This window comes from Mirounga angustirostris, unplaced genomic scaffold, assembly GCF_029215605.1.
Source record: "Mirounga angustirostris isolate CCGP_5_RB_7025 unplaced genomic scaffold, mMirAng1.0.hap1 SCAF_2, whole genome shotgun sequence".
Classification (NCBI taxonomy): Eukaryota; Metazoa; Chordata; class Mammalia; order Carnivora; family Phocidae; genus Mirounga; species Mirounga angustirostris.
The window spans coordinates 202319064-202331815 of NW_026991710.1; the positions used below are offsets into that span (position 1 = coordinate 202319064).

The 12752-nt window shown below is 52.9% G+C and overlaps 1 protein-coding gene across 1 annotated transcript in view; it reads left to right on the forward strand.

Annotated features, from left to right (window-relative positions):
- The first annotated feature begins 727 nt into the window (after positions 1-727).
- ERICH1 (glutamate rich 1) overlaps positions 728-12752 on the forward strand; it is a 65848-nt gene continuing 53823 nt past the window's right edge. The window contains exon 1 of the mRNA XM_064585729.1: positions 728-846. Coding sequence (XP_064441799.1) covers positions 825-846 — 22 coding nt within the window. The 5' untranslated portion in view covers positions 728-824. The remainder of the gene's footprint in view (positions 847-12752) is intronic.

Here is a 12752-nt window from a genome sequence, read left to right on the forward strand (position 1 = left end):
CCTCCTGCTGATGCTCCTCCCGCTGACCCCTTCCCCTTGACCCCCTCCCATTAACCCCCTCCCGCTGACCTCCCTCCATATGGCTCCTCCCACTGACCCGCTCCCTTTAACCCCGTCCCCCGACCTCCTTCCCTGTGACCCCCTCCCGCTGACCCCCTTCCACCTGATCCCCTCCCGTTGACCCCCCTTCCTCTAAGCCCCTCCCCCCTTTCCCCTTGACCCCCTCCCGCTGACCCCCTTCTCCTTGACTCTCTCCCTTTGACCCCCTCCTGCTGACGCCCCTCCCGCTGACCCCCTTCCCTTTAAACTCTCCCTTTAACCCCCTCTCGCTGACCCTCTTCCCCGTGACCCCCTCCCGCTGACCCCCTAGTCATGACCCCTCCCTAAACTTAGTGTTGTATTTCAATTATATGTCAGTAAAACTGGGGAAAAAATAAATCCTTCCCTTTCTTCATTTGAATATTGAAGACTAAATGGTAATGAGGAGGAGATACAGTTTAAGAGGGTTCATATGAAACTGGAGTTCCCGGCATCTCCTGACTTTCTTCTAAGGCACTAAAACTGAGAACGCGGCCAACCCAGGATTCAATCGCTTCCCTCTGAGCATGCTCGAAGCACCCCACGGCCACGCCCGCAGCCCCCGTACGAGCCAATCCTCAGCCGGAGCGCGGCTGATTGGCAGCTAGCGGGAAAGACCCTGGATCCTGATTGGGCACGTCCGTTGTTGTGGGCGGGCATAGAGGGCCGGGATCCGGAAGCGTCGCCGTGCGGCTCCGGCCGCCGAGTGGGTCCCGCGGCGATAAAGCTAGGGTCGCCGGATCTCCATGGCAGCGCTGCGGCAGCAAGGTACGCTGGGTAGGGGTCTGGGGGCAAAGGCGGGCGGCGCAGGTGGGGAGCGGGGGCGTGGCCCACCCAGATCCTGCTCTGGGACCCGGACCCCGGACCCCGGCCCACCTCCCGCCCGGACCGCAGAGCCCTGTCCACCTCCCACCCGGACCCGGGACCCCAGTCCACCTCCCTCTTGGATCCCAGAGCCCCGCCCACCTTTTGCCGGACTCTGGACCCTGGCCCACCTCCCGCCCGGACCCCAGACCCCACAGCCCTGTCCACCTCCCATCCGGACCCGGGACAGCTGCCCACCTCCCGCTGGGATCCCAGAGCCCTATCCACGTCCGTCCTGTACGGGGACCCCGGCCCACCTCCTGCCCAGACCCCAGGCCCCAGAGCCCTGTCCACCTCCCACCCGGACCCAGGACCCCAGTCCACCTCCCTCTTGGATCCCAGAGCCCCGCCCACCTTTTGCCGGACTCTGGACCCTGGCCCACCTCCCGCCCGGACCCCAGACCCCACAGCCCTGTCCACCTCCCACCCGGACCCGGGACCCCAGTCCACCTCCCTCTTGGATCCCAGAGCCCCGCCCACCTTTTGCCGGACTCTGGACCCTGGCCCACCTCCCGCCCGGACCCCAGACCCCACAGCCCTGTCCACCTCCCACCCGGACCCGGGACCCCAGTCCACCTCCCTCTTGGATCCCAGAGCCCCGCCCACCTTTTGCCGGACTCTGGACCCTGGCCCACCTCCCGCCCGGACCCCAGACCCCACAGCCCTGTCCACCTCCCACCCGGACCCGGGACCCCAGTCCACCTCCCTCTTGGATCCCAGAGCCCCGCCCACCTTTTGCCGGACTCTGGACCCTGGCCCACCTCCCGCCCGGACCCCAGACCCCACAGCCCTGTCCACCTCCCACCCGGACCCGGGACCCCAGTCCACCTCCCTCTTGGATCCCAGAGCCCCGCCCACCTTTTGCCGGACTCTGGACCCTGGCCCACCTCCCGCCCGGACCCCAGACCCCACAGCCCTGTCCACCTCCCATCCGGACCCGGGACAGCTGCCCACCTCCCGCTGGGATCCCAGAGCCCTATCCACGTCCGTCCTGTACGGGGACCCCGGCCCACCTCCTGCCCAGACCCCAGGCCCCAGAGCCCTGTCCACCTCCCACCCGGACCCAGGACCCCAGTCCACCTCCCTCTTGGATCCCAGAGCCCTGCCCACCTTTTGCCGGACTCTGGACCCTGGCCCACCTCCCGCCCGGACCCCAGACCCCAGAGCCCTGTCCACCTCCCGCCTGGACCCAGGACCCCAGTCCACCCCCCTCTTGGATCCCAGAGCCCCGCCCACCTTTTGCCGGACTCTGGACCCCGGCCCACCTCCCGTCCAGACCCCAGACCCAGACCCAGGCGGATGTTGGCGCTGGGGGCCCGGGAGGACCCCAGGACCCCAGGTATCTCTGGGATCCGTACCCCAGCCCTGGGTGTCCAAAGGCCCTGGGCGGAGGCGACAAGGCCCGTGCGACCCCGAAGGAGCGGGGAACACCTTTCTGTGGAGGAATATGGGATTTGCAGAGGCCGGGGTCGGTCCCCAAAGACTTTGCAGAGACCTGCAGCTTGTAGTGGAGCAAACACTGTGGGGCTGTTTTCCTCCCTTGGAACAGGTCAGAAGCCTTTCTGAGCCTCATTTGCTTCATCTGTAAAATGGGCACAATACTCTACCTTGTCACAGCGTTCATTAACTGATATTTTCAACCAGCACCCAAGGGGTGGAATACATTTAATTGGCTAACATTTTGGCGCCTTAGAATTGAAGGTGGGAAGATGCAGGGACCTCCCATCTCATTAAGGTGCAACTAGATCTCATCCCACTCAGTCATCAGCATTCCGATGAAGAAGGGGAAGGTTGTATGTTTTCCCAGTTTTACTGAGATATGATTGACGTTCAACCCCGTATAAGTTTAACGTGTGTGGCAAAGAGACTCGACATGCATGCACACTGCAAATTCATCACAGTAAGTTAACATCCATGTTTTTCCTTGTGGTGAGAACTTTTAGGACTTTCTCTCTTAGCAGCTTTCAAATATAGCACACAGCGTCGTAGACTAGGGTCACCATGCTGCACATCACGTCCCAGGAGTTATTAACTCTACAGCTGGAAGTTTGTACCTCTGGCCCCTTTCCTCCAGTTCCTTCCCTCCACCCCTCACCCCTTCTGTTAACCACCAATCCGGTCTCTGTATCTACGCATTCGGGGGTTTTTAGAAGCCACACATAAGTAAGACCATATGGTAGTTGTCTTTGACTTATTTCGTTTAGCATAGGCCCTCGGGGTCCGCCTGTGTGGTTACAAATGGCAAGATTTCCTTCTTTTTTAATGGCTGACGTATATACACTACAGCATCTTTATCTATTCATCCATCCTGGATGGACCCTCAGGCTGTTCCATGTCTTGGCTATTGTAAATAGTGCTTCAGTGAACATGGGGGTGCAGATGCCTCTTTGAGCTCCAGATTTTATTTCCTCTGAATAAATATCCAAAAGTGCAATCACTGGGTCGCAGGATAGTTCTATTTCTAACTTTCTGAGGAAGCTCCACACTGTTTTCCAGAGTGCCTGCACCAGCTTGCATTCCCACCAAGTGTTTGTGACCCTTCCAAGCCTGACACTGTACTCTTCCCTCTGCAAGAAAGTAGAGTCATCTGAGTGCACCTTGTCAAGTTGTCAAAACCTTTCGCAGCTCGACAGATTGAGATGAATGAAACCTTGTGTTGTTTTCCTCGGTCAGGGACCTTCTTCTCTAAAAACCGCCTCCTTTTCCCATTGGATCGGTGATAGAATTGTCAAAGTGAGGTTTTAAGACACTGCAGTTGGAAGGATGGATTAGTAAGAGGGTTCCCCTTTCTCCATATCCTTGCCAACATTTGTTATTTTTTGCCTTTTTGATTATTGCCATTCTAAGAGGTGTGAGGTGATCTCTTGCTGTGGTTTGGATTTGCATTTCCCTGGTGATGAGTGGTGTTGAACATCTTTCCATGTGTCTGTTGCCCATCTGGACGTCTTCTATAGAAGAATTTCTATTCAGATCCTCTGCCCATTTTTTTTAATTGGCTTGGTATTTTGCTGTTGAGTTGTGTACATTCTTCATATATTTTGGGCATGAACACCTTTCAGATGCATGACTGGCAGGCATCTTCTCCCGGTCCCTAGACTTCTTCATCGTGTTGGTGGGTTTCTGTCCTGTGCAGAAGCCTTTTGGTTTGATGTGTCCCACTTGTGGATTTTCACTTTTGTTCCTTGTGCTTTAGTTTCCTGTCCAAAAAACCATCACCAAGACCCATATCGAGAAGCTCTTTCCCTGTGTTTTCTTCTAGGAGTTTATGTTTTCAGGTAAAAGTGAAGGTTTTTTGATACATTTCGTATGTTACTTGGATTGGTTCAGGCCGTGATTATTTATTTTTTCTTTTCTACATTTAAAATGGATGATTGTGGTTTTGCCCTTTGAAATGAAAAGTCGAGTGTCCATTATAGTTAATAAGCACTTGCTTAAAATAAGACATGGAAACTAATTTCTCAGTAAGGCAGAATATGGAGAGCAGTGATTAGAGTTCCTATCTCTGTGGCTTCCTTTATAGGAGAACACTGCGCACGCCTCCCTACTGTTCTGCACCCTGCTGAGTCCTGACTTCCTCCTATGAGCTTTAAACACAGATCATCGCAGGTTGAAATGGCTTAATTTCTAACCAGTCAGATGTTAGTCTCCAAAATGAACATTAACAGATCTTGAGTACTCAGACCACTGCTCTTACATACGCTGGAAGCAGGAGCGAAGACTCTGCAGGCTTGTGAGCGGGCCTAATGCAGGTGGCCACCCTGGATCTTTGCGCTGGCTGCAAGCCCGAGCAGTCTTCCCCGTCACCAGGGGTCCTTCCTGGACTGCACAGCCACTCTTTCTCTTCATCCCCTTCTCGCATCCCACGTGTGTTTGTGACCCTTCCAAGCCTGACACTGTACTCTTCCCTCTGCAAGAAAGTAGAGTCATCTGAGTGCACCTTGTCAAGTTGTCAAAACCTTTCGCAGCTCGACAGATTGAGATGAATGAAACCTTGCGTTGTTTTCCTCGGTCAGGGACCTTCTTCTCTAAAAACAGCCTCCTTTTCCCATTGGATCGGTGATAGAATTGTCAAAGTGAGGTTTTAAGACACTGCAGTTGGAAGGATGGATTAGTAAGTCTTGGAAGTCTATAATTTAAGTGGGAAACAAAATATTAGTTTTGTGAGTCTTTTTAACAATATCACTGATGAGCATGTCTCTGGGACAACACTTATGCTTCCAGCAACACTTATGGGGGAGATTGCAGTTGGAAAAAGATTCTAAGCACCCGTAACTTGTCAAAGCCTACAATTTGTGTGGCGAGCGGAGAAAGCCATGCTGGTGCAGACTTCCCCTCACAGCTCTGCTGTCTCGCTGCCCAGCCCCCCTTCAGAGACACAGGGTCGCCTGCAGAACTCTCACTTCACACTCACTCATGCAGCAAATGTTCACTGAGTCTGCTGAGTGTGTGTGACATCTCGTTCAGGCCCTGGGAACGCAGCAGGGAATCAAACGCTTTCATTCTAGGCAGGTCCCAGGTTGTTCCTTTGGGCTAGGGTCATGGTTGCGGATGAACCACATCCCAGGAAAAAGATACTGCACTCTGGCATGGACCGAGAAAGCGTGACAGGCTGCAGCAGTGATTCTAGGGGCATCCCTGAAGGCAGAGTGCTTCCGCCAGGTCCTGAATCCTGCCGACACCCAAATTTCTCCTGAGACGATTTGTAGCGAAACTCTGCGGGATTCATGGGGAGGATGTTTTGCCTTTGCAGCGATACGACTTGAGTAAGAAGCAAAATTTTTTTTTAATGTGCTCTATTTTATGTGGGAAAATGTGTGAATGGTACTAGCAGATGTCTCCTGGGCCAGACTTTGCAAGCCTCTGGGAGGTAACAGGCAGACCTGGAATGAACAGCTCTCTGTAACTGAAGCGAGTCCCATGAAGGCCCCCATATCCTAAGCGGTCTTCCTTTGTGCTGCGGGAGATTGGGTGAATATCCAGCATGTAATCAAGTGCTGGATCAGGTGGGGACCGGCTGGCTCCGAGGAGCCGAGGTAGAGGAAGGAGCACGAGAGCGTTGGGAATCGGGAAGGATGTCCAGGCGGATTGGGCGGCAGCTGCCACGGGCCGGCTCCCTATGGAATGGGCGATCCTGGGGACGGCGCGGGCTGCAGGAGTGTCTGGTCCCCATCTCACACGGTGCTGGCCTCAGGAGCTGCACAGGTCACTCTTCAAATGAGTGACCAGGCGTAGTGTCCCTGCCACCTACCTAACAGGTGCCTCCCCTGCCTTTCCGGGTGCCTTCTTGTAGTGGGAGCAGCGTATTTCATGAGGTAGCTCATCCATTTTTAGAAAACCTGACTGTGGTACGTCTCCCTGGGTCTAGTTTTGCTGCTTGGAGCCTGAGTGTGGTAGCCCCTCACGCGATGGTGCCTCCTCAGAGTCTCGAGCACCCCATCGTCCCTGCCTCCCAGCTCCGGCCGCCGGAAGCTCCGTGTGCTTCGGAATGCCTCTCGCGGGAGGCATGCTCCCGCTGGCCTCCAAAACAGAGAACACTTCAATGCTGGGACGGACGGCCTGGTGAGAGCGTGGGCTCCACCCCTGGGCCAGGAGCAACACAGCTCTCGTCCTGCTTCTGCACCTCACTGCCGCGCCGCGGACGCCACCGTCCCTCTCTCCCTGCCCCTCACCGCCGTCCCGCGGACGCCACCGTCCCTCTCTCCCTGCCCCTCACCACCGTCCCGCGGATGCCACCGTCCCTCTCTCCCTGCTCCTGTATTTACGAGATGAGTGGTAGGTGGAGATGATTAAACGAATAGATTGAAGTCAAGAGCATGGCAGAGTGCCTGGGCCCCAGCAATGCACCTCCTTGTCATCCAGCATCCCCCACCCTGTGGGCCAGTCACTTTTTGTTAATCCTAAGATGTCTCATCAAGAGGAAATAGTCATCTCAGTCTCTCATGTTATCAGGATTAAATGAGTGAGTGTCCGTGGCCCTGGCTTCCCACCTCCACGCCCTTGCACGTTCCTTAGGATACTGAACCCGCCCTGACCTGTGTGCATCTGCACCTGCCTGCTGGGCTCATCAGGCAGACGGCCAATTGGGGAATGTGTGTGTAATGCACAGGGTCCAGTTGCTTTTTAATGAGACTTTGCTCCTGCCATGACTGACCTTCCCAGGGTGCACCTCTCCTGGGGGCCAGGATTGTGTGGCCCTCTGAGCCCTTGGTAACCCCAAGATCCTTGTCCCCAGGGACTCTTGTTGGATGAGATCTGAACCATAGGTGGTCTCCGTCCCAGCTGGCCAAGACTTGATCCTCTTCCCCGTGTCCTTGCATCTGCGGGAGGGCTCTGTGGTCAGCATGACCTACCCCTCACTGTGGTGCTCTCTGTGGCCCGGGTGCTGATGATAGCGCTCCTGGAGCAGTGGGACGGGGATGTGTGTGTTATGTGCATGCCCGTGTGTCTGTGTGTCTGTGTGCAGCTGTCTCCCCTGTCACCCCTCGGACTTACCCACACTGCCAGCAGCCTCCTCTGGAGGCTCAGAACCACATGCTCTGGTCAGGATGCATCTCTATTGGAAAGTGACCCCCGTTCCTTTGCTGAGCTGCATGCCAGGTGTCTGGTGCTAGCCAGCGCCAGGTGGCTCTTGGGGCCCAGCTTCATCCTTGTGCCTGTGAGGCTTCCACAGTAGAAATAGCCTGGCTTTCCGTACTCATGTAAGTTGCCCAGGGCAGAAGGCTGGATTAGCGCCCCTACCCCCGTTCCAGCTCCCGTGATGGCACGCACCCTCCATCACACACTGCTGCCCTCTGGATTGTCACCACCAGGTTCCTGTCTGAATTCTACCAGGCAGGCTTCCTGTGCTCAGCAAGCATTTCCTGAATGAGCAGAGGAGTGAATGCATGAGCTCAGCAAGCATTTCCTGAATGAATGAATGAATGAATGAATGAATGCATGAGCTCAGCAAGCATTTCCTGAATGAATGAATGAATGAATGAATGAGCTCAGCAAGCATTTCCTGAATGAATGACCCAGGGAACAGACACGAATGGCTCCATGCAAACCATGAATGCTGGGCCCTGGCTGCCCAGAAGCAGCCATGTTGGGGTAGGAATTGTGAGCGCTGCTATAGGTTTCAGGCACAGGAGGGGTGGGTGTTTGCTTCCATAAAAGGCAGAAAGTGGACAGGGTAATTGTGGGAAGGGGCAGGTCCAGCATGTGGTTGGGGTTTCGTGGGTGGGTGAAGACAACATGGAGTAAGACAGGGCCCTGGGGGACAGACGTTTCCTGAAAAAACTGGACATGCGGACTGGCCTCGTAAGTCCGGAGACACCTGGTGGGCAGTTACAGCCTGCTGTCTCTTGGATTTGGCACAAGTCAGTTTGGGGTATGTTGAAAGAGTGGGTTCCACCACCTGAAACCAGGTGCCCAGCGCTAGAATGCTTCTGGTCTGAGGGAGGTGGGCCCCTCTGAGGGCACCCCTGTAATCCTCAGTTGTCTTGTCTGTAGGCTGGGGGCTGTCCTGGGTTCTTTCCTGATGTGGTTGTCAGATGCAGCCACAAGAGGGCACGAAGCAGAGGCTCAGGAAAATCAAGGCCATTGTACTCATGGGTCCTAGAGACGGAAAGCACATCAGGCCACCCCATGCTGGGCCACCTGGGGGAAGCACTAGGTCAGGAGGCAGTCAGGGAAAGATTCAGACAATGGCCTTTGTTGGGGTTTCCATGGGATAGGCAGTCAGGTCACAGTAAACAATTTAGGTCTGGCTAGTTTGAACAGTTTTGGTGGGCTTTGAGCAATAAGGACGGCCCTTAGTTGCCTGGTACCGGGCCTGGGATGATCAGGGCAGAGGAATATTGCTCCTGGGTGCAGGAAGGTGAGGGAGGTAGAGCAGAGGGGTGTTGCTCTGGGTGTGGTAGGTGGGGGAGGCCAGACTCCTGATGGATTCGTTTGCATATCAAAGATCCTCTGCTTTGCTGTCTCCTAAGTGTGGGCAGGCCCTGGGAGGGGCAGTCTCTCCAGCCAGGAAGGTTTTTAAGATGTCAAAAAATGATAATAAAGTTAATCCATGAACAACTGGGGTTTGAACTGCATGGGTCCACTTGGACGTAGGTTTTTCCCATCAATACAGTATAGTTCTGTTTTCTCTTCCTTATGATTTTCTTAGTGACATTTTCTTTTCTCTAGTATCCATTGTGAGAATACACTACGTGATACACATAACAGACAAAATAAGTGTTAATCAACTGTTACGTTATTGGTAAGCTTTCTGGCCAACGATAGGCTATAGTAGTTTGGGGGTCAGAGGTTATACAGGGGTTTTCAGCTGCACAGGGGTCCATGTCCAAACCCCGTGCTGCTCAGGGGGCAGCTACACACTGAGGATCTAGTGCAGGCAGCTCGGGGTGACGCTGGCGTTGTCCTGACGACTGCGTCGGGCGCACGGTGAAGTGCTAGGTCCAGGGTCACAGCCTGGCTGACAAGGACACAGCAGCCAGGCCACCAGCGTGGACGCCATTCGGGGGCCCTGGCGTAGGGGCTGGAGAGCAGGCCAGTACCCCACCTTGAAGACATAGCAGTAGGAGGCCCAGTCCCTGAGTGGAGGGCGGTTTCAGGACACCGAGTAGCGGGCACCTCCCAGTCTGTGTCCTCCCGGAGCCCTCCCAAAGCAAGCGGGTCACCTAACCACTCCTGTCGGTGACCCGGCTGCCAGTCTCGCCTTGCGTGCCTTGGGTGGAATTCAAGATCTGGTGGATGAAAAAGCCAGCGTTCATGAAACTGGGAAAAATGGAAGTCTTGGAGTAGACATGATAGGTTACCCTGTATGTCCCCAGGATAGTAAAGCAAGTTTCTGAAGGCCGAGCGCTGGTCCCTCAGCGTGTTCGGTGAGGCCAGGAGCTCCGGAGCCACCTGGCCCTGCATCCCTGCTGTGTCCCCTGGTGGGAACGGTTGTGGCTGGGACGGCTTTTCTGGCGGCTGACACAGTAAGTCACGTTAGACACTCTGCAAGGGAAAAATGAGGACAAAGTTTGGAATTTTCTAAAGTGTCAAAGTTTTGGGAGAAAATGAATATTCAGGGTCCATGTACCCTTAGACGGGAGAGCACATCAGACTGGTCATGGCGTACGTTCTGATCATGTCCCCTCAGGGCACCATTTCTGGCTTTATTTTGAGCACTGTTTCCCTCTTAATTAAAACTTAGAAAGCTTGCCAACTCTTGCTTAAATATTTTTTTTTTAAGATTTTATTTATTTATTTGAGAGAGCGAGAATGAGAGAGAGAGAGCACATGAGAGGGGGGAGGGTCAGAGGGAGAAGCAGACTCCCTGCCGAGCAGGGAGCCTGATGCGGGACTCGATCCCGGGACTCCAGGATCATGACCTAAGCCGAAGGCAGTTGCTTAACCAACTGAGCCACCCAGGCGCCCTCTTGCTTAAATCTTAGCTAATTATTCTTTCATTTATGATTCTATTATGAAGCTAATTAAGAAACTATCATTCATTAAATTAGCATATTATCCTGAACTTTCCTTTCTTGCAAAGTGATAGAGTGCTATTATCAGTTTATTCCTAGATTATAGACGATGGCTGAATACCTTGCCTCGTTATTGGGATAAAATGGAAGAAATAAAATACTGAATATTGTTAAGAAAGCTATAGATAGGCTGGCAGGTGTTTAAACATGGTCTTTCCTGAAAAGACAGAACTCAAAATATCCGATTCCAAGAATACAGTAACCCTGAGAAATTTTAACTTAAAGTGTCTGTTGAAACCTGGTACACCCAAGTCAGGATGGAAACAGGGGTGACGCGACCCAGGATTTGCTGAGGTGGGGGGGTTCTCCGTTCTTGGGTGCGTGCGTATCTGTTGCCTGCGTGCCTTGCTCAGGCTTCGGTGAGGAGGGGGTGCGATCGCTTAGCCACTAAGCTTCTAGTAATGTCCTTTTCTAGTCTTGTTTTCGGTAGCAGTTTTCATTTAAGTCTGGTTTCAAAAAGCCCGGCAACTCTCAAGTCTAGATAATCAGCTTTCCACTTACACATCTGTTCACTGGAAACTACATAAAGGTGTGTCATAAACCTATTTGTTCTGTGTTTTCCTCTCAAAATTTTTAAAGTTATGTGTCACTATTGTGAGGTCCCATCTATTTTTGTGTAATTTCAGGGAGTGTGGGATCCAGTTGGTTTTACTCCTTCCCAGTAACATCCACCCTTTAAGATACGGCCTTGGAACTGATTTCCTTCCTCATGTCCCCAGATGAGCTCACACACGTTTTATTTGTCCTCTCCGAGTCCTCCTTTTCCAAAGACAGTGCTTTGTAGGGATGATAACAGAGGTTTTGACATACTTGCCTAGGGAATCACAAATGAGTAAACATTTCTACTCTCACCCATTACAAGCTCTCCAAATGTACAGTGTGTATTTAGTAGAAGTAGGTGCATAGCTCTACCCCCATTTTAAGTGAAGTATACTATGTACACAGATCTTGAGGCGAATATATATTACTTTGTGATCAGACTGAACTTTTTTAAGAGAAAACCATTCCTGATACTGACGGGATGCTTTTTCTGTACCACATATTTTTAATCTTCTTTTGCTTTTTTCAGAATGGGATATTACACAAGAAAAAGTTCCTATTTCCATTTCTTCTCTCAGAAGAGCCTTTTCGAATGGAACATGCAGCCAGTTTGCCCCAATCGGGAGCTGGCCCGGCCGGCCAGTGTGGGAGCTCGCTCCCCTGCTTCCCCCGCAGATGCTCGCTGCACGCCGCACAGCGGCCCGGGCCTCCGCTCTAACAGCTCGGAACACAGGAAAGCCGTCCTGGCAATGTGACACTACGCCTTGTTAAACATGGGACATACTCTCCCTTTCCTATACTCAACTGTTAGATTGTAAAGCCAGTAACGGCATTGAGGAAGATTTAATGTTTGTAGTGAGGAAACGCACACACACACACAAGGTCAAAAGGTGCATTTCAGCAAACCAGAAGTGACAGGTGCTTTTTAAAAATGATGCTTTACTATGTACCGGTATCCTGAAAAACTACTGGTACTTTCTTTTATGTTCTGCTTTTCACATGCATCACTAAGTAGATTTGACCAGTTGGAAAACATGCCTTGATTATAGAATTCAGTCCATATTTGTAGGAAACCATCAAGCAGTTCATAGGGTACATGTTTTATTCATAACTGTGGGCTCCGAGTAGCAGTGAGAGTTTAAGTGGCTCTAAACCATGTTTTTAGGCCTCAAATAGCTGGCTGTTTCTGTTTCAATCAACTATGAACTCTTTTAGTGCTGTGTGTGTGAAATACCAGGACGGGTGTCTGTTGTGGGAAAAGGCTCTGGGACTCGGGCGTGCTGCAGGAGGGTCCCCTGTGAGCGGTGGTCGGAAGTGTGTGAGGAAGAGGTGATGTGGGAGGGTGCAGCCACGTCTAAGGCCAGAGGGGCATTTCTGCCCATTTCGAGGTGGGAAATGCTGGGGCTCAGCTCACCTTAACCCGGTGTCCTACCCAGCAGGGGCAGAGTGGAACATTCCTCTCTGCCACGTAAGGAGTCACCCACAACTGTTGTTTCTAGCCGAAACTCTGGAAACTTCGCTTCCATTTATCAGTGATACCACCAAACATTTCTTGTAAACGCTGTGCGAAACAGGCTGTTTTTCCCCACAGTTCCGGTGGGGTGAGGCTCCCGGGCACATGCCGGGAACCCGTTCCGCAGGAGGCTGTGGGAACATGCCTCCTCAGCAGGTTGTGTTGGAAACACACTTTGTGCCGGGTTCCATGCTAACGACGATTTTGTAGAACATTCAACCAGATACAAGTGCGTGGGGAAT